The sequence below is a fragment of the Pseudopipra pipra genome, chromosome Z, assembly GCF_036250125.1.
Source record: "Pseudopipra pipra isolate bDixPip1 chromosome Z, bDixPip1.hap1, whole genome shotgun sequence".
Classification (NCBI taxonomy): Eukaryota; Metazoa; Chordata; class Aves; order Passeriformes; family Pipridae; genus Pseudopipra; species Pseudopipra pipra.
Window position 1 is genome coordinate 45,908,778 of NC_087581.1, and position 20,052 is coordinate 45,928,829.

The 20,052-nt window shown below is 42.7% G+C and overlaps 1 protein-coding gene across 7 annotated transcripts in view; it reads left to right on the forward strand.

Moving 5' to 3' along the window:
* The window catches only part of PJA2 (praja ring finger ubiquitin ligase 2), a 39,060-nt gene extending 31,049 nt beyond the window's left edge, over window positions 1-8,011 (forward strand). For all 7 annotated transcript variants that reach the window (XM_064642487.1, XM_064642481.1, XM_064642485.1 and 4 more), the window contains one exon: window positions 849-8,011. In XM_064642487.1, coding sequence (XP_064498557.1) covers window positions 849-923 — 75 coding nt within the window. In that variant the 3' untranslated portion in view covers window positions 924-8,011. The remainder of the gene's footprint in view (window positions 1-848) is intronic.
* Window positions 8,012-20,052: the final 12,041 nt, after the last annotated feature.

Sequence of the window (20,052 nt, forward strand, 5' to 3'; positions counted from 1 at the left end):
AAACCTTTCTTTACTGTATTCCTACCTCGAAGTAAAGATGATGGTTTGGTATTCTCTGAGAAGAGCAATTCTCTGTTTTGCCACAATGTCAGGCCCGTTTATGATGTAGGGCTGACAGGAGAAATACTTGAAATGCTTATAGATTAATTTTTTAAAATTATGTTTAGTAATTCCATGTTGTATCATTTCATTTTCATAACCTGTGATCAGTTTCCTTCCAAATGTTTTAAAAAGGCTTGTGTCATATTGAAGCTAGAACTGTAATTAATGAATTGGTATGTTTTATTCCTTGGACTTGCACTCTCCTTTATGTGCAGCATGAGTCTGGACTTGCTAGTTCTCAGTCTACAGCATACCACATCAGTTTCTCAAGAGCATAAGAGAAAGGTTAATTGATTGCACTAGGGAGGTCCTATCAAAACACCTCTAGTGTGGAGGGTTGGTAGGTTTAGTTGGTGTGTTTATATTTTTTTTTCTTGATAATGTTGGTTTGATTACCACCTTGATTTTGCTTGTTTTACATGTCTTGCCTTTTTTCTGCTGTCATAGTAAACTGCTCTTCCTGAAAACTAAGACTTATTTTTAGTCCTTGCCTCAGAAGAAAAAAATACCACATGTAAAATCAATGCCTTGCAGGAGAACTTGGAGAAATTCCAATGCATTTTCTGTGTAACTGGTGTAAAAGCAAAACAAGTCTTTCTTCTGAGTTTCTCTCTCTTGGCTCAGGTAGCTATCCAGTCAAATTTGAGTTTAAGACAGTAAATACTTTATAAATAATAACTTTAGCTTTTCAGTGAATTTGAATGTAAACTGTGCAAATGACCTGGTATTTTTTTCTCTTTTTATAGTCGGGAACATGCCCAGTTTGTCGTCATGTGCTTGCTCCTGTGCTTCCTGAAGCAGCGGATGACACTTATCGTTAACTGATTGATGATTCAGTATCTTCTGCTCACAGGACTTTCAATCTAGGGTCTGAAATAAAATCTGACACCAAGTGCAAATTTTGCCTGTTTAATTACAATGTGAAAACAATTCTGTATAAAATATTAACATAGAATCATAGAACAGCTTGAGTAGGAAGGCACCTCAAAGATCATCCTGTTCCAACCCCCTTGCCATGGACAGGGACACCTTTCACTTGACCAGGTTGCTCTGAGCTCCATTCAGTTTGGCATTCAGGGATGGGGTGTCCACAGCTTCTGTGGGCAACCTCTTCTGTAGGCGAACACCAGGATTACGAAGCCTGGAAAGAACAGCTTCAGAAACGGGTCCATTACAGCGGCAGCTTCCCATGGTCGAGCAAAGCAGAAAAACAACAACTACTTGCGTTTTCTATTGTACGGGTTCTCCCTGAGCTGTGTAATTTCCCCGACCACGCGGCCCCCCCCATTCGGAACCATGTTTGCTCCCCTCCCCGATCGCAGACTCCACCTCTGCACAAACAGGATAGGCTGTCTCACCTGCCTCTCCCAAGTCCCTGGTTCTGTTACTGGAACATGATCCTCCCATATCCCCTATTGGTCAGTAGAGCCCTCAAGTCACTCCCTTCCCCCTGGACCTTGACCCAATCACATCCCTTCTTCTTGCCCTCCCCCCGAACCCATATAAACCGTGGGAGTTTGGAAATAAAGGTCTTTTCGCCTTGGGCCACCGAGTGGAAACTTGGTTGCTCTCTCCTCCTGCCGAAGGGGGGCTGCGCGACTGAGTTCTTCTCCAGGAAACCTCTAGCGGAGAGTCCACAGTCAAGATCCGTTACTCTTCCAGTGCCTCACCACCCTCACAGCAAAGAACTTCCTCCTAACATCTAACCTAAACCTGATCTCTTTCAGTTTCTGTCCTGTCACTACGTGCTGTTGTAAATAGTCTCTCTCCATCTTTCTTGTGGGCTCCCTTCAGGTACTGGAAGGCCAAATCGAGTCACCCCAAATGTTCAGCCTTTTCTTCTCCAGGCTGAACAATCCCAATTCTCTCAGCCTTTCCTCAGAAGAGAGGTGCTTCATCTGTCTAATCATCTTCATGGTCCTACTCAGCACTTGCTCCAACAGGTCCCCATCTGTCCTGTGCTGGGACCCCAGAGCTGGATGCAGCACTGCAGGTGGGTCTCACCAGAGCAGAACAGAGGGGCAGAAACCCTCCCTCACCTGCTACCCACACTGCTTTGGATGCAGCCCAGGATATGTTTGGCCTTCTGGGCTGTGAGTACACATTGATGGCTCGTGTCCAGCCTCTCACTCACCAGCTCCGCCGAGTCCTTCTCAGCAGGGCTGCTCTTGGTCTGTTCATCACCCAGCCTGTGTTGATACTGGGGGTTGCCTAGACCCAGGTGCAGCACCTTGCATGTGGTCATGTTAAACCTCAGGAGATTTCCAGAGGCTCATTTCCTGATCTTGCCCAGGTCCCTCTGGCAGGCCCCACTGTACCACTCAGCTTGGTGTCATCTGTAAATTTGCTGAGGGGGTACTTGATCCCTTCATCTGTGTCATTAATGAAGATATGAAATGCCACTTGTCCTGGTATGGATCCCTTAGGGACACCTCTTGACACCTGTCTCCATCGGAACATTGAGCCATTGATCACTGAATGAAGGAATAAGCAAATGTGAAAAATAAGCTTGTTTCTGTACAAGGTTTTTGTTGTCTATACATGCACTAGTACATTGGAAGCATTCAAATTCCTGCAGGTTTTGAAAGGATAAATTACTTGTTTTGGCTATTAGACAGAGAGGTAACGGTTTTTTCCTAAATAGCAATAGCAAAAGCAGTTGATGTAGTGTGAAAAGGACTCCCTCCTCTACGAGTCAAAGGGTTTTGGATAAGCTGTCTCATCACAGTCCCTCTACAGCTTTGCAGACACCATCCTTGTTATACAATGCAGAAAACTTCTGGTTTTCCTCCTTGCTTCCTTATTCAGTGCTTAATTGAACACCTGAGAAAAAGAAACTTTCTTTTTTAATAGTGTAAAGCTGCAAAATGCAATTATTCTTTATCTCTAAAGCAATAATTCTCTACAAACCATATAAGCTGTTTATATAAACTGTGAAAAGAGTGTGAGTTGGAGTGTTTGGGTTTAAAGGGACCTTATAAATCACCTGGAGATCACTTTCCTTGAGCCCATGTTCTTCAAAGCCCCATCCAGCCTGGCCTTGAACACTTAAGGCAGCTGCAGCATCTCTGGACAGCTTGTTCGTGCCTCATCACCCTCACAGTAAAGTATGTCTTCCTAATATCTAATCTAAACCTACTCTTGGTTTGAAACCATTATGCCTCCCGTTATCACTCAAGTCCCCCCTAAAAAGTTTCTCCTCATCCATCCTGTAGCCACTCATTAGATATTGGAAAGCTGCTCTAAGAGCTACCTGGAGCCTTCTCCAGGCTGAACAACCCCAGCTCTCTCAGCCTGTCCTTGTAGGGAAGGTTCTTCAACCCCCCTGATCATTTTGTGGCCCTCCTCAGGGCCTGCTTGAGCATGTCCATGACTTTGTTATGCTGAGGGCTCCAGAGCTGTGCACAGCACTCCAGGTGGGGTGGGAGTGCACCATCAGAGTGGAGCACAGAGGCAGAATCCCCACACATTGCTGGGTCACATCAAGCTTTTCATCATCCAACACCCGGTTATGATCCGGTTATTAAAATTATTAGAAATGCCTCTGCCCAAATACAGGTGCAAATGAGACCAGATGCCAAAGTCAGTAGTATGGGTTTTATTTAATGGTAAATGTGAGGCAGCGAAAGAGAGAGAGAAAGATATAGGAAAAGGAGCGAGGGAAGAAAGAAAGAGACAGAGATTACAATAGGAAATGTGTCACCACACTGTGTAATGCGGCAGCATCCCATTGATCCAGTTCTTCTGGTTTTCTTGGTGAGGAGGGTCCCACAAAACACGGAGTCCAGTGGATAATATATGTTTAGGAGATGCCAGGCACCTCCCCTGCAGGTGGGGGGTGAAGCTTTTCAGTCTCTTGCAACAGGCTCTGAATTTCTTGCCTCACTTGTATCGTGTGCAATCCTTTGGTGGTAGAAGACCTCAGGAGTGAGCTGGGGGGGGGGGCACTGTGGGAGTCTTTGACGTTTTATGACCCTTCTCACCTGCCTCTCACACAAATCTCACACAACGTCTGTACATGGTATTCCCAGAGCAAGGAGGTTTACTCTTGGTTTGGAGAGTCACCATGACACACCCAAAACCGTTCTCCTCTACCAACCCCTGAGCCCAGCTAGGGCTGATTCTTAACACAGATACATTCTTCTGTCCTGAGCCTTGTTTTACTTCTCCTCGGACTTGAGATGGTTAGACAACAGTCTTATCTCAAGCCCCCAGTCACAGTCCAAATTCCAACCAGGAGGCATTGGGGGAGGGTGGTGCTTTGGTGGTTGCAGCAGGCAGTTGCTTACTTGTAGTTTGACAAAAAGTCTTTCTGTGATGTTGACCATGTTTAAGACATTACCAACACTTCAGTCTATCACACACCCAAAAGTCCTTCTCAGGGCTGCTCTCAATCCATTCACCTCCCAACCTGTATTTGTGCTTGGGATTGCCCCAACCCAGGTGCAAGACCTTGCACTTGTTGAAATTCATAAGGTTCACAGAGTCCCCTTCTCAGGCCTGTCAAGGTCCCTCTGGATGCTTCTATTCCCACTGCCAGCACATTTCTGTTTGAGTGCACTGTCCAACAGAGTTGAAGTCTTCTGGCCTCTTTGTCTTTACATTCCCTTTAATTCCCTTTTGTTGTCCTTGTAACTCTGTAATCTGACCTGCAGAACCCTGCAACCCGTCTCACTGCTTAGACTAAGGATAGAAACAGATCACCTTGAAGTAACTCATCAGGCTTTCAAGAATCCAGTTGAAAACCACCCCTTTCTTTTTAAAATCTATACAGGTTTTCTGCAGTTTACCTCTGAAATACAGCCCCTAACTTGTCTGTCCACCATCACTTCCCTTTTTTCTTGGAGAGGTGTCTTTTACAGGTGTCCTCCTACCCCCTTCTACAAACCTCTTTCACCAGCTTCCAGTTTTGCTCTGAGACCAGCGTGAGGCCTTTCCTTTGCTGTTACAATGGCATTGCAGGGGGCACAGTCTTTTCCATTCATTTCCCTCAGCACTGACTGCTTTCCTTCCTTTTGATAGTCAGCTCCTAGAAACTGGAAGAAGAGAGGCAAAGGCTGTGGGCTTTAGTTATAAATCTGGGAGGCAGGTGGAGGTGAATGGCCAGGGAAGAACTCCAGACTTTTCCTGTGTTGTTGGAGGTGGGAACAGCAAGGGCTTTCAGAAGGGTGGTTTGCCTTCATACCTTCTCCAGCCATGCTCTTCCATAGAGGGATGGTGGGGAGGTTGTTCCAACATTACTCTGTCTGACATCAAAATAAGCAGGGCAGGTGAGCTGCCTCTTTTTACCTATATGTGAGGTAGCAGGGTAATCACAAAACCAGTTCTAAGAAAGACTACATTTCAGATTTTCAGTGTTGTATAACAACTAATGGCTTGCTTGCTAATAGAAAATTCATTAGATTTTGTGGAAATAAGTATATCACCATTTAAGTAAAAAGAGAATTCAAATATTACATTCAATTCATATTAGGCACAGTCAACAGTTCAGCAACTGATGGATGGTTTTTGTAGGTTTTTAGTTGTTAAAGATCAAGAAAATTTATTTATACTGTAACCAATAAGATTATCACCAGTGAGTAAAATATACTGCTATTGTTGGAAGACTTGTTCTTGCTCAGAAAGCCAAGGTAAAGACTAAAAGAAAGAAAATCAAGTTTCCTCTTTGATAGCCCATCTGCTCTTTTACCTTGAAAATGTGTTATTTTTTTCCCAGCTCCTTTTTTTTGAGGCAGATGTAATGAGGTTTTGTGAAACACTAAGGGTATACAAAGAGCGTCCTCTTTACACTGAGGCTTGGTTGATTATGGAGTGGGGTTCAATCAGTGAATTGTTGAACAGCTGGCAAGTACTAGTGGATAAGGCTCCTCATCTTGTGTTATAAGGAGACAAATGGGCTGGCAATCATCTCTGTGTAGCCTTTGTACAGACCTGATATCAAAGGTGTAAACCAGCATTCAGAGCCACAGACTCTTGCAACCTCGTCACTGAAATCCAATGCAAACTAACCAAAACAAACTCTGGTACTAGACAGAGCCAAGGCCATTCAAGACTTCATTGTACACTGATGTCACATTCCTCACATACAGTGTAATAAAATAATTTAAAATAAGAGTTCCCTGAGTTTGAAGCAAAATCTGTCAGATTATTTTACGTGGAGAAAGTGGAGGATATTTTGCTGAGAATATGATATGTTTGGCATGGATGTAATTTCAGTGTGCACTCCCAAAACATGTTTCCAGATGCATTATCTTTTGCTTTGAACTTGCAATAGCATCATTCCTGAAAAGGCCCATTGTGTTTTAGTAAATTTAAGACTATTGCCATAACGGACACATTTTAAAGCAGCAGCATCAGAGTTGTTTATTTCATAAAACAAATATGTGTAGCTGTAGCAATCCTGTTCCACATTCTCCCTTTAACAGAACAGTCTCTCCATAGTGATGGAGTAACGTGTGAGCACATCTGAACTGATACCGTGAATGCTATAGGTATCCTGTTCTGAAAAATGCCAAAGACTGGAAAGGAAAAACAACCCTGTCTCGGTAATTTGGTTTTCATTTTGTTTGCATGTTTTTGGAATCTGTCCTCTTTCCCCTGTTTTTTGCATTGCTGAATGCTTTAGGATATTCACAATGGAAAACATGAAAATATGTTAGTTATGTGCAGTTCTTTGATCAGTGTGGTACACACACACAGATAAGATGCATAATTATTTAGACAAGAAAAGGAATATCACTATGTGGAGAGTAAGCCTTTAGCTAGGCTAATAAGCAAAACATGTATGTATACAGATCTTTATTGTTTTAAAATTCCATTATAATTGTAATTTTTTTTCAGTCTTAAGCCTCTCTGTAGATAGACAATTACCTTGCTTTGAGTCATATATCATAAATAATTATAGACAAAACATCTAATGATGGTTATTAATGAATAAGTATGAGGACTTAATGATGTCTTGGGGCCAAAATGTAAAGGGCATGATTTTCATTTATACCACAGTCAATTTGCCCTCCTGAGGCAAAAGAAAAGGCTTTCAAGAAGACATAAAGGAGAATAAGGTAAGAAATAGGAAGCAGGATTATAGTCCAATGTTTCTCTAACTACCTTTAAATCACAGTAAAAACAAGTCCTTTTTTCAGCTGTGAAGCAGAATTGTCTTCAGCTTACCAGACAGCAGCCTTTGAAAATATGTCAGGGAAGTCAGTGAAAGTGAATATGATGGTAAGAGTTATATTTTCCAAGACAGGTTAGGTATTTTATGTCAGATTTTCTAATCAAGAAGAAGCAAGGGCTACAATTTTAATGTTGTAAGCTGTACTGATTAGTAATAGTTAGGACCTGATGGTTCTTTCGTAACTCTCTGTTAGGAAAACCTGCTGAAAAAACTATTTGTCAAAGTTTTTCTTTACTCTGTATTGAGGACCATGACCTGCTAATTTGGAAGATCATCTCTGTCAATGGGTAGAAGAGTTTCCTGCCTATGAGTGGAATTACCTCCTTTTACTAAAAACAGAACTATGAAAAATGCTTTTCTAGCACTGCTTCAATGCTGCAATAGGGATGTGTCAGCTGCAGAAACACTCATACAGACGTAAAAACGTTTTTTGTGTATTCCAGACAGTTTGGTAGTAGCTGAATCATATTTTAAGGTGGTAAATTTCTATTTGGTATTCAAGGAAGATGTTCTTGTCAGCAATACTGTAAATAAGTTCCTCTTAAGCTATTTTAGTGAAATTAATTGGAGCCTGTATAGAACCTGTTCTGTACATATATATGCCTTTATCTTCTCTATTGTTTTACATACCTGAATCAAAAGTCATGTAAGAAAGAAGAATATTTTGCTTTAAAGATTAAGAAGGGGGTTTAGTCCTCATTCTGTACATTAAAGTTATGTTGTTCCATGAGACCATAAGACTTTTTTTCTGACAGTATGAAAGGTAACAAAATGGGCCAATGCAATGCAACTATAAAATCACAAACAAAAATAGCAGAGCATGAGTGAACAGTGAGCTTTTGGGACATGAATCCATATCATCATTTAAACAGAAGCAACACAAGAGAGCGGGTGAGCTTCAGCGGTGTTTGTGAGCAGCAGATGGCCACTGTCCTCCTGGTCTCTTTCTCCCTGTGAGACAGCAAGTATATTTCTTGGAGCTTTTTAAGCAAATTTCAAATTCACTGGTTTTTTTAAGTTTTGGTGAAAAAATGCCGTTCGGGTCCTTTCAGTTCATGCAGTTTCTTTTTGAAGTGGCCAACAGGAAGAGAAGACATGGGAGCAGAGAAAGTGTGGCCTTTCCAGTGAATCTAAGCAACATACTGCATCAACCAAGATCAAATCCAGTTGTGAGGAGGGAGAAAGAAGCCAAAAAAGGCATGTGTGGCACAGTCATGCTTTTGGCAGCCCTGTGCCACAGCACAAAGCATGGAAGCTCCCCAGGCACTGCTGTCTTGCCCACTGCACTCCCCTAGCTCATCAGGCAATGTGAAGCCCGATCACTGCAACACGTGCAAAATCTCTTGGTCTAAATCTTACATCACCTATGAGACAGTTTCTTTCTGATTTGGAGGCGTAATTTGCATTTATTTGGTGTCAGGGACACAGAAATGATGCCTGTGTGCCCTGGGGGTTATTAAAGTTGTGTTCATGAGGCACATGTGACCTGCAGATGGGTCTCTGTCTTAAATTATCACAGGTCACTCAGACTGTTTCACTGTATACTCTTCTACTGTGAATCAGTTATCATATTTAATTGAAAGAAGCATAATTTAATTTGTTGAAAAATTAATTTCTTCTCTGTTACTGAAAGTGGTTTGATGAATGACAGTAAAGAGAGGCATATTATTGCTTGTGTAGTCAGTGTGTGTGTGGGAAAGCATCTGAAGGTAACATTTTCTCCTTCCATACATTACAGAGGAAATATGTCTCTGTATGTGTGTGTGTAATTCAAGCACAGAGCATCAAGAGCAACCTCTGAATGTTTCATTTTCAGAATGAATATTTAAATTGTAACTCAAATTTCTGAACAAATAGATAATTTTGCCTACCTTGTAGGGTTTGTACTTGGGATGCTAGTATCTTTAGCAAGTGTTCATCTTCTATCCTTCATTAAGTATGATATCATGCATCTGAGGCAGATGACTGTATTCTTTCCCATCCACCTGCTGCATTTTGAAGACATCAGCATAGCAGTGTTAATGAGTTAACTTGCATTAACATTCTGGTTGCCTTGTTATGCTGTGGCTTGGAGCACAGTGGAGAGTGTGAGGTAGTCCCAACTCCTCAAGAGGACCAGAAGAACAGATGCACTCAGGAAATGTACTGCAATGCAGGGTAGCAGCTTGTCAGAAAGACTTTAGACATTATTTCCTAAAAAAAAAAAAATGGGAGTGTGTCAGTGCTGATCATTTCCAGGTTTCCACAGTTTTTTCTGCATAATTTTGACACTGACTATCTAATCATCTGAATACTAAGAGATGATACCACAGGGCTAGACTGAAGTACAGTATCTGAATAAAATATTTGGGTTTTTTTTACATAATTACCTGCCTTCAAAACTGAGATGTACAACATACAGTGGATTTTCTAGTTCACTTTAAAACTCAGGAGATGAGTTAGAAATCCTTTCAGGCTTTTCATTATCCAAGTAGAAAATACATAAAATATTGATGATCTTTTTGAAACATTGTGATCTGTTATTACATCATGTTAATAAAAATACCCCCACTCTAAAAATAAATGTATGTATTTATATTGACTACAGTTAGAACTGATCTCATTAAGCTTTTAGCTATCATTCTTATTAAAAAATTCTATTTATGTCTTCCTGTATCACATAATTTAAGCTTTGATGGAGGTTTAATTCTTCAAAATTCTTGCTGCTCTTTCCTTGCATAAAATTCAAATACATTTGCAGTTCCCAAATGCAAAATGCCATTGCTGTTATATGACACACAACCTCATTCAGAGGCAAATTACTTTTTTTTCTGAGGGAAAAAATGAAAGCAGTGAGGGAGCAAAAAGTATTTGAGCCTTTGTCTGTTTCCTTAAATCAGTGAGTCTCCTGTCATCTGTGTGTATGACAAATTGACATATAAGGGCATAACTAATTTTGCAAAACATCAGAGTATGACTCAGAATGGCAAAATTTGCTGAAAGATGTTGTGAAATTTCAGTTTGAAATTCTAAAATGCATATTCATTGCAAAGATGCTTACATGCCTGCAAGCATTTGCATTCCCTTCTCCGCTACTTAAAAAACTAATGGAGGATGGATAGTACTGGATTCTCAAGTGTTACCCCTTCAGCCTTTAAATGTCTTCATCATGAGCTAATTATGTTTTCTTAAGCATGACCACTACTGTTATTAGCTTTTTTTTGAGAATCTATGTAATGTAACTGGGCAGTGATTTATAGTTCAAAGTGGGGAAGGAGATGGTTGAAGGCTGTCCCTCAGTAACTAAATACAGACTACAGTGTGCAAGGAAAAATGAAAAGCTTGGTTGTTTTCCAGAAATTTTAATAAGAGCTTCACCACCAGTTTTGGGGGTCTTTTTCAAGCAATATCGCCGCTGAAATCAGTGAACTAAAGTAATATTAAGTATCTTTAAATTTTTCTTCACAACTGTATTATGTAATGCAGAATCGTACCAGTTCTTCTAAAAGCATTTATTTGCTACTACCTCAAGGCATATACCATTTGTTTTCTTTAGCTATTCACAAAATTTTAGTTTGTGGATTTTACAATGTTGACATGATACATTCTAGTGCACTTGATAAAGCATTAGGGAATCGTTGTAAGCAATGAACGAAAGAAAAGAAGGAAAATAAAAACATTACATCTCCTAAATGATTGTATAAACTAGTGTAGGATTACACAAGGCATTAGGTAAGAACTGTGCAGCAGGAGTGGATGGTCTATGGGAGACTAAAATGTCTGCAAAATAAACCTGTTTTATGCAAAAATGGGCAGCCTTTGCTTGCCAATTGTCTCAGCATGATCAGATCATAGAGTGGTAGAGCTTTCATGAGGGTTGTGAAGGAGGATGAGGCAGAGGCTTTATGGAGTTTGACAGCTAACATTGCAGTGACACTGTTATACAAGAAGGCATCTTGGTTCTGGGGACAGGAGTCTCTCTGGCACTGTACATGTATTTGCTGCTGCATTTTGTCTGACAAAACACTGGATTTCAGAAGTCATACTGTAGTCTAAACTGTGTTCTTAAGTGTGTTAAGTACTGAGAGAGACCTTGACAAATTAGAGAGATGGAGAATCACCAACTGTATGAAGTTCAACAGGAGCAAGTGCCAGATTCTGCATCTGGGAGGAAGCAACTCTGTTTGAGTGTACAGACTGGGGAATGAGAGACTGTAAAGCACTGATGGGAAAAGGACCTGGGGACCCTGGCCGATGCCAAGTTGAATATGAGTCAGCAGTGCCCTGGCAGCCAGGAGGGCCAACCATGTCCTGGGGGGCATCAGGCAAAGCATTGCCAGCCGGTCGAGGCAGGTGATTGTCCCACTCTGCTCTGAACTGGGGCAACCTCACCTCAAATACTGGGGAAATTTTGGGCACTACAATCTAAGAAAGGCTATTAGAGAGTGTCCAAAGGAGGGCAACAAAGATGGTGAAGGGCCTTGAGGGGAAGCTGTGTGAGGAGCAGCTGTGGGCACTTGGTCTGTTCAGCCTGGAGAAGAGGAGACTGAGGGAAAACTTCATTTTGGTCTTCAAAATCCTTATGAGGTGAAGTGGAGGGGCAGGCACTGATCTCTACTCTCTGGTGACCAGTGACAGGACCTAAGGGTATGACATGAAGATGAATCAAGGAAGGTTTAGGCTGGATATCAGGAAAAGGTTTTTCACCCAGAGCGTGGTTGGGCACTGGAACAGGCTCCTTAGGGCAGTAGTCATGGCCCCAAGTCAGCGAGTTCAAGAAGCGTTTGGACGACAGTCTTAAGGCACATGGTGTGATTCTTGTGGTGTCCTGTGCAGGGCCAGGAGTTGGACTTGATGATCCTGATGTGTCCCTTCCAATTGAGCGTGTTCTATGATTCTGTGGTTCTATTTTTAGCCTGATTAAAGGCATACATTTTTAAGGCGAGCTGCCTGAGTTGTGACTCCTAGCTCAATCCTCGTAGCTTACCTCTTTTCTTTGGTATCTGGAAGCAGATGGCTTGTGCCAGGTTGTCCTCAAAGGTGCATATAGCATATTGCTGCATATAGCCACGGGAACTTAGCGTGCACCATTATGGGATAATACAGGTAATCACAACATGCTGCTTCTATACTGTCCAAACCATGCCCTGAGTGTGTTTGAGAATCACTGAACTAACATTTCTTGGTGGAAACAAGGAAGTATTTATAGAGCACAGCGTGGGAGACTGTATGCTCATGGTGTGGCCATAGGATCATGATCCACGAACAGGACATTCACCAAGGCCTTTGCAGCCCTTCTGTCTGTGCTATCACTCTGCCAAGTGCTGTCTGTGCAGGTTCAGTTGGAGGTGGCTCCTGTGGAGCAATAGGGCTTTGCATTATTCCCAAATGGATAGAAGGAAGGGCAAGGCTTTGCTCCCTGATGCTTAGAAAGGAATTTGAGCCAACAAACAGTTGTGGAACTTCCAGTCAAGAAAATCTGTGCCCTTCCAAGAGTATTAGAAGTCAAAAAAAGTAGCTCTTGTCTCAGTGCTATGTTGTAATAGCTGGAAGGATGCAAAAACCATATTGTTTTGAAAATTGTTAAATAGATGGATTTGTGTTTAGATCACGTATTTAAAAATGAGTACAAATCTGTGGTGGCTGTGTGGACAATGTAATTTCAGAACAACTAAATGCAATCTAGTACTTTTTTACAAGTACGAGCAAGTCATAGCCTTTCCTTGCACTATTCCTGATCTCCCATGTGCATCCGTGCATGTGTGTGCACAAGAGAGAACAGTAAACTGTTGGCATTAAGATGAGAGAGTGGAAGGAGATGATCCATTCACTTAAATATATACTTTTTGGTGAGATAGGGAAAGTGCTGTCCTCCAGCTCCGCATCTCTCAGGTCTGCCAGGAGTGTGCACATTTTGGGCAGTCTCTACTTTGTTTGCCTTTGAGAAGGTGTTCTGATATGTGGTATTGCTGGTGCCTGTTAGCATTATATGGAGGTAATGTAACATCAGTTAGAACAAAATATTTTTCTAACTTTAGAACCAAAGTATTAGCTTAGAACCAAAATATTTTTCTCTTTGGGCCTTCTTTTACTGTAAGTCTGTATTCACACATTTTATTTTCAGAAAACAAAATTTGAGGTTAAAAGTGGTGATGCAACCTTGACCAGAGCTAACATAGTTACAGGTATCTTCAGCTCAGGATCATGATGATGTCCTTTTATTTATTATTCAATGCCAAAATTCAATAGTTTGCTTAAAAGTTGGTTGTCCTTTCTGTATCCATGGGTTTTTACAACCACCATTCACGTTCTCCTAACATCCCAGGGAAAAGTAAAATGCTGTGACAGTGATTGCTAGAAGGAAATACCAAGAAGTGTTAGGGGAAAAAGAAATCTCATAATAAACTGCAATACACTTTCTCCTTAGCATGAGGCAATTTAGAAATAGTTCATGGAACTAAAAATATGATTGTATACAAATGTATCATATGCATTGGTATGTATTATTATTTCGTATGTGACTGTGATGATCTGTTCATAGCACCTATCCCCATTTTTGCTGCATATTTGGAAGCACTTTCCCACATAAAATGAAATAATTTTTTTTAAATACAATACAAGTGAACATAAAATTTTTTACTCTTTTTTTACTGGAACTTTGTTGTTGCCATTGGTCTGATTGGTCTCAAAACAAATTCAGATAGAGTTTTCTTGTATTATTAATGAAATTTTTAAAAAAAAACTGAACCACATCCATGCATCCATTAACTATATTTATTTCAGTTTGCTTTTTCATAGGTTTTTTTGGCATATTAAGTCCAGGCAATGTGCTGTGTTTTTATCCACTAGACAAGTAGGTCGCTGGAGGTGTAGGAGAGAGATCATACTGCCCTTATCAGAAACAGTCCTGTGGTTAAGCATCATCAGGAAAAGGAAGTCATTGTGCTGGTTTTACTGCAAGCAATGAAAATGAAAAATAGACAGCACATACCTATTACATCTCTTGAAAAAGTGGCAGCAAGTTATATGCTTTCTAATAAGCCTTTGGTTAGTATCATGTTTCTGAGCACTCAGACATGTATGCGGTGAAAGTCTTTCTTTTTTGAGAGTGGGAAAAATTAAATACGTAAGAGAGTGAGAACAAAGGTATATTATTTGTCTTTCAATGTCCTCCAACCTACACTGTACAGCACATCAATTGTCAATATTGGATTTTCTGAAAAGGTCCCCAAAAATGCATTCTGGATTTGAAAAGTAGGTGGTATCAGCTTTGGATAGATATAGTATGTTATTTTCAGAAATACTAAGGAGGAGCAAAATATAATCTTCTAATTAATCCTTATATTATCCTCAGTTGTTGGATAAATGAGCAGCCATTGATCCAGTGCTACCGTAAAGGCAGAGAAGAATTCATTGCTTCAATCTGTTGGTTTGGCACTATTATTTTGAATTTTTTCCATCTATTGCACTGTTTATTATTTTGGATTTTTCTCCAATCAAGAACTGATTTCTCCCTCTGTTATTCCTGTGTTGGGTCCAGTCATGAGATTTTCCTGGGCTTCATGTTTTCTCAACTTTTCCTTTTCTCTATCTCCACTATTTACCTCCTCTCTATCTCTTCCAATACCTTTTTTCCTTCCCAAACAGCTGCTTTTCCCATGTCGACACATTTCTCTCCTACTGGCTCTCAAAAGAGCTGCCCCTTTAGCTGGTTCCTGGGGGAAGGGAGAGAGCAAGGGGTTGAGTGCAGCTGCCCAGGGTGTGCTTGCAGCCCCCCCTGCCCATCTGTTCCCCTCACCTCTACTCCTGCCTGCTCCCAGGCTGATGTGAAGCAGAAGAGAGAAGCACAGGCAATGTTACCAGCAGCAGCTCCAGGGTTTTTACCCAAAAAGAGATGCTTGCAGAGCTTGTTAAGTTTCTGGGAATGGGTTGGTTGGACAGGTGACTCTTTAAATTTTTCTGACTCGTAAAATAATGTTGAAACAGTGGTGTTTAATGTTTAATTACTTTGCAGTAAGAGATTTCTCCATTTAAATGTCAAATCAAATGGCTCAATCCACTGAGTGGTAGATGCATTTTTGTCAGCAGTGTTTTTAGGAGAAAACACTGTTAAGATAGTGCTTCCCTGTGTGGTGGTTTGGGCTAGGCCTTCCTTGGTGACCAGTTTGTAACCAAGGAAGGGCCCAGATGTACCCAGTATTCCCTACGATTTTTACGTAAGCCAGGCTATAAGAAGAAAGGAGGAGAGGCCTTCGCTCTCTTTCCTTCCAGCGGCTTGGAGGTGCAGGTTCCCTGCTGTTGAGTCTGTCGTGTTGGGGAGCGAGGCCTGGTAAGGCCTTGTCGGCCTTGGGAGACGGAGGTTGCCGGCGATCGTTCCGGAGCGACTCTCGGTTGTCCCAAGGAGAGTAGTGAGATATTTCTTTGCTAACTCTTTTAGTTGTTAGATATCGTGTCACTAATCAGGATACATATATATATATATATATATACTATTTTAGTTTTGTTCCCTTTTCCTTCCCCTTCCCTTTCCCTTTTGAAATTGTATATTTTAATTGTATATAAGTGTAAATATATTTATATATCTCACTTTGGTTGTCTCTCTCTCGTTTTGGGTTTTCTTAGTTTTTTCTCCCTCTTCTCCCTGAGGTTTGGGAGGGGGGGGGGAACTTCTGGTGGTAAGGTTTGGAGACTTGGCAGGGAGCCAGCTTCAAACCATATCACCCTGGAAAACTCCCAGCCTGGATGTGGGTGTGGAAACCAGACCCCTTTGGCTTGGAAAAGGGCTTCTGTGGGGCTGCAGGAGCAATGGCCAGGTGTGGTGACAAGCAACTCCCTGCCTCCCGCAGCCCAAAGAGCCAGCGAGGACTGAGTGACGCCAACAAAAACTCACCTTCAAAGCTAATAAAAGTATGAAGTTCTTTATGCCGCAAGCAGCATCTTAATCCTTGCCAGAGGACCTTGTGGATGCATGAGCTGCAGCATGTGGCCCAGCTTATGCCTGCCATTAATCAGCTTCTCGGTGGGTCCTTGTTTTTCGCACTACCCTCTAGGATGCTGGGTTTCCCACTGGGTGGAAAACAAAAGCCCCGCTGCCTCCCAGAGAGCAGCATCCAGCTGTTGGGTGTGTGGGTGTCTGCCAGTCAGGCTCTGAAATCTCTTGGCTCTGAAATGGAGGAAATCAAGGAGAGAAAAGAAAAAAAAACCACACAAACACTTCAGGGAAAAAAAATGCAGGGAAATGTCTAAGATAAAAATCCAGACAGCTTTATTTATCACCAGGGCTCTTTATTTACTTATTTATTTGTGTCTTGGTCATTAGAGCACTGATCGACCAAGCATAGCTCCCCTCTGAGCACCTGACAGGGGGCTGCTGGGTGGGGGGGCTTGAGAAGCTTGTATTCTATCTAGTATAACCTAAACATTTAGGGTATCTATACTAGCCTAGTGTATGTACTATAATATAAACATCTGTTCTATCTATACTGCTCTAGTATCTGTACTATAATATAAACATCTACTCTATACTAGTCTAGTATATCCCCTCAAGTTTAGTAAATTCCCCCCAAGGGATTTAAGTTACTTCTGCCTTGTGGGATGGGTCGTAACAGGGGGGAATAGAGATATTGCATTAATGTAGAAAGGAGTGCTATGAAAGGAGGGCCGGAAGAAAGGGAAACGGTCTGCAAATTAGGGAGCCCCCAAATTGGGGGTGGTGAGCCTGCCAGGCTTGGTGTGGAATCTGTCAGGCTTGGTGAGTTGGTGGTGAGCCTGCCAGGCTTGGCGGAGGGCCTGTCAGGCTTGGCAGGGACCTACCACGGGGAGCAAAGAGCCCCCTGCAAAGTGTTTGGGCTGTGAAGCTCAGAACCACACTCTTCTATCAGACCACATGAGCTCGGTCCTGCCTGGCTGCCGGTGCAGCCTTCTCCTCTTGCACTGGAGAGCGGACCAGAATGAGTCAATTAGTTGAAGATGGGAGATGAGGGACATGGAAGAAGAGATAATAAGTGAAGGGATGAAGCACAGTTTTGCACTTTTGGGTTAAAGAAACACAAAGTCAAGAAAATCTGCAACAGCACAGAAAGTAGGAAAGACACAGATGAAAGGCAGCAGCAACACCTGAGAAGATGAAAAGCAGGATGTTCTGATTCTGTCACAATTCAGTTTATGGGTTTGGGAAAATGATTTCTCCCAGGACTCAGTTCTCCTCTGTTTGAAACTGGAATGACAGTATGGATTTAGGAGGGACAGGTCCTGACTGACCAACCTGATCTCCTTTTATGACCAGGTGACCCGCCTGGTGGATGAGAGGAAGGCTGTGGATGTGTCTACCTGGACTTCAGCAAAGCCTTTGACACCATGTCCCACAGCATTCTCCTGGAAAAGCTGCAGCCCATGGGCACTCTCTCCTGGGTTAAGAACTGGCTGATGGCTGGGCCCGGAGAGTGGTGGTGAACGGTGCTGCATCCAGTTGGCGGCCGGTCACTAGTGGTGTCCCCCAGGGATCAGTGTTGGGCCCAGTTCTATTTAATGTCTTTACTGATGATCTGGATGGGAGGATCAAATTTGCAGATGACACCAAGTTGGGAGGGAGTGTCAATCTGCTGGAGGGTAGGAGGGCTCTGCAGAGGGACCTGGACAGGCTGGAGAGTTGGGCTGAATCCAACAGTATGAGGTTCAACAAAGCCAAATGCTGGGTCCTGCACTTTGGCTACAACAACCCTGTGGAGCTTTACAGGCTGGGCACAGGGTGGCTGGAGAGCAGCCAGGCAGAGAGGGATGTGGGGGTACTAATTGACAGTGGCTGAACATGAGCCAGCAATGCCCAGGTGGCCAAGAAGGCTAAGGGCATCCTGGCCTTCCAGGACATTCCTGTATCAGGAACAGTGTGGCCAGCAGGACCAGGGAAGTGATTCTTCCCCTGTGCTTGGCACAGGTGAGGCTGCACTTTAAGCACTATGTTCAGTTCTGGGCCTCTTAATTTGTGCAGGATGTTGTGGTGCTGGATTGAGTCCAGAGAAGGGCAATGAAGCTGGTGAAGAGTCTGGAGCACAAGTCCTATGAGGAGAGGCTGAGGGAGCTGGGGCTGTTTAGCCTGGGCAAGACGAGGTTCAGGGGAGACCTCATCGCTCTCAACAGCTCCCTGAAAGGAGGTTGTAGCCAGGTGGGGGTTGGTCTCTTCTCCCAGGCAACCAACCATAGGACAAGAGGGCACAGTCTTAAGCTGTGCCAGGGGAGGTTTAGGTTAGACATTAGGAAGAATTTATTCAGAAAGGGCGATCAGGCATTGGAATGGGCTGCCCAGGTAGGTGGTAGAGTCATCATCCCTGGAGGTGTTTAAGAAAAGACTGGATATGGCACTTAGTGCCATGGTCTAGTTGACAAGGTCATGTTCAGTCAGAGGCTGGACTCGATGATCTCAGAGGGCTTTTTCTACCTGGCTAATTCTGTGATTGCCCTTGTTGCCCACACAGAAGCAGCTCTGCAGCGTTTAACATCCTGCTTTACAGACGCTGCTGAGCTCTTTGGGCTGGAAGTCAGCTTAAAGAAGACAGAGGTTCTCCATCAACCTGCACCTCAGGAAGTCCCCCATCATCCCCACATCACCATTGGCCAATCAGAGCTCAAATCAGTCCATCAGTTTAATTAACTAGGCAGCCTCATCTCCTCGGACGGTAAGATTGACGGGGAGATAGACAACAGGTTAGCAAAGGCATATAGTGCTTTTGGAAAACTCCACAAAAGAGTATGGTGTAATAAACACTTGAAGAAAAGTACAAAGATCAGTGTTTACAGAGCCATAGTGCTGTCTGCTCTCTTGTATGGTTCCGAATCATGGGTCATCTACTGCCACCACCTGTGTCTCCTAGAACACTTCCATCAACGCTGTCTCCGTACAATCCTAAACATCCACTGGTCAGATTATGTGACCAATACATCTGTTCTAGAACACGCAGCAGTCACAAGTATTGAGGCCATGTTGATAAGAACACAGCTGTGTTGGGCAGGGCACGTCTCAAGGATGAAGGACCACCGCCTCCCTAAGATCTTGCTCTATGGTGAACTTGCCACTGGCTGCTGCAAGAGAGGAGCCCCGAAGAGAAGATACAAGGACTCCCTGAAACAACATCTCAGCCTTGGCCATATTGATCACCATAACTGGTCTACTCTGGCCTCCAATCGGGAGGCCTGGAGACACACCATCTATAACGCAGCTGTCTCCTTTGAGAACAGACGCAGGATCACTCTTGAGGAGAAAAGGCAACGCAGAAAGAACCGTGTTCTGCAGAATATACCATCTAAGGAGTCTTTCTGCTGTGCCTTTTGCAATCGGATATGTCTGTCTTGTATTGGCCTCTTAAGTCACCAACGTGCCTGTAACAAATGTGGATAGAGACTTCCCAAATCTTCGTTCGCGAAGCCCAGCCATGACTGACTGATGACTGAGTTCTGTGATTGTGTGATTCAGTTTCTCAGAAGTGCACTCAGCTAACGGGTCACTGTATCCCACCAGCCTTTTCACGTGTCAACCACTGATAAAACAAAAGCATGTGAGCTTTTCTGTAGTGGCTCATGTTTCTGGAAGAATCTAGCAAAGGATCTTGGGATTTGTAGTTTTCTGGGCTCTCACGCATGCTCAATAAAATACTTTAATGTCATTGGTTGAGAGATCATGTGACACGTTTTGAGCGCTGTACTTAAACTTCTGCCTTTTCTAATAAAGTTTAATTCTGCTCTTGCACTCGATGGAGTAAGGAACGGGGTTCGTGCACATAGAAGCACCTTACTTTTCTATC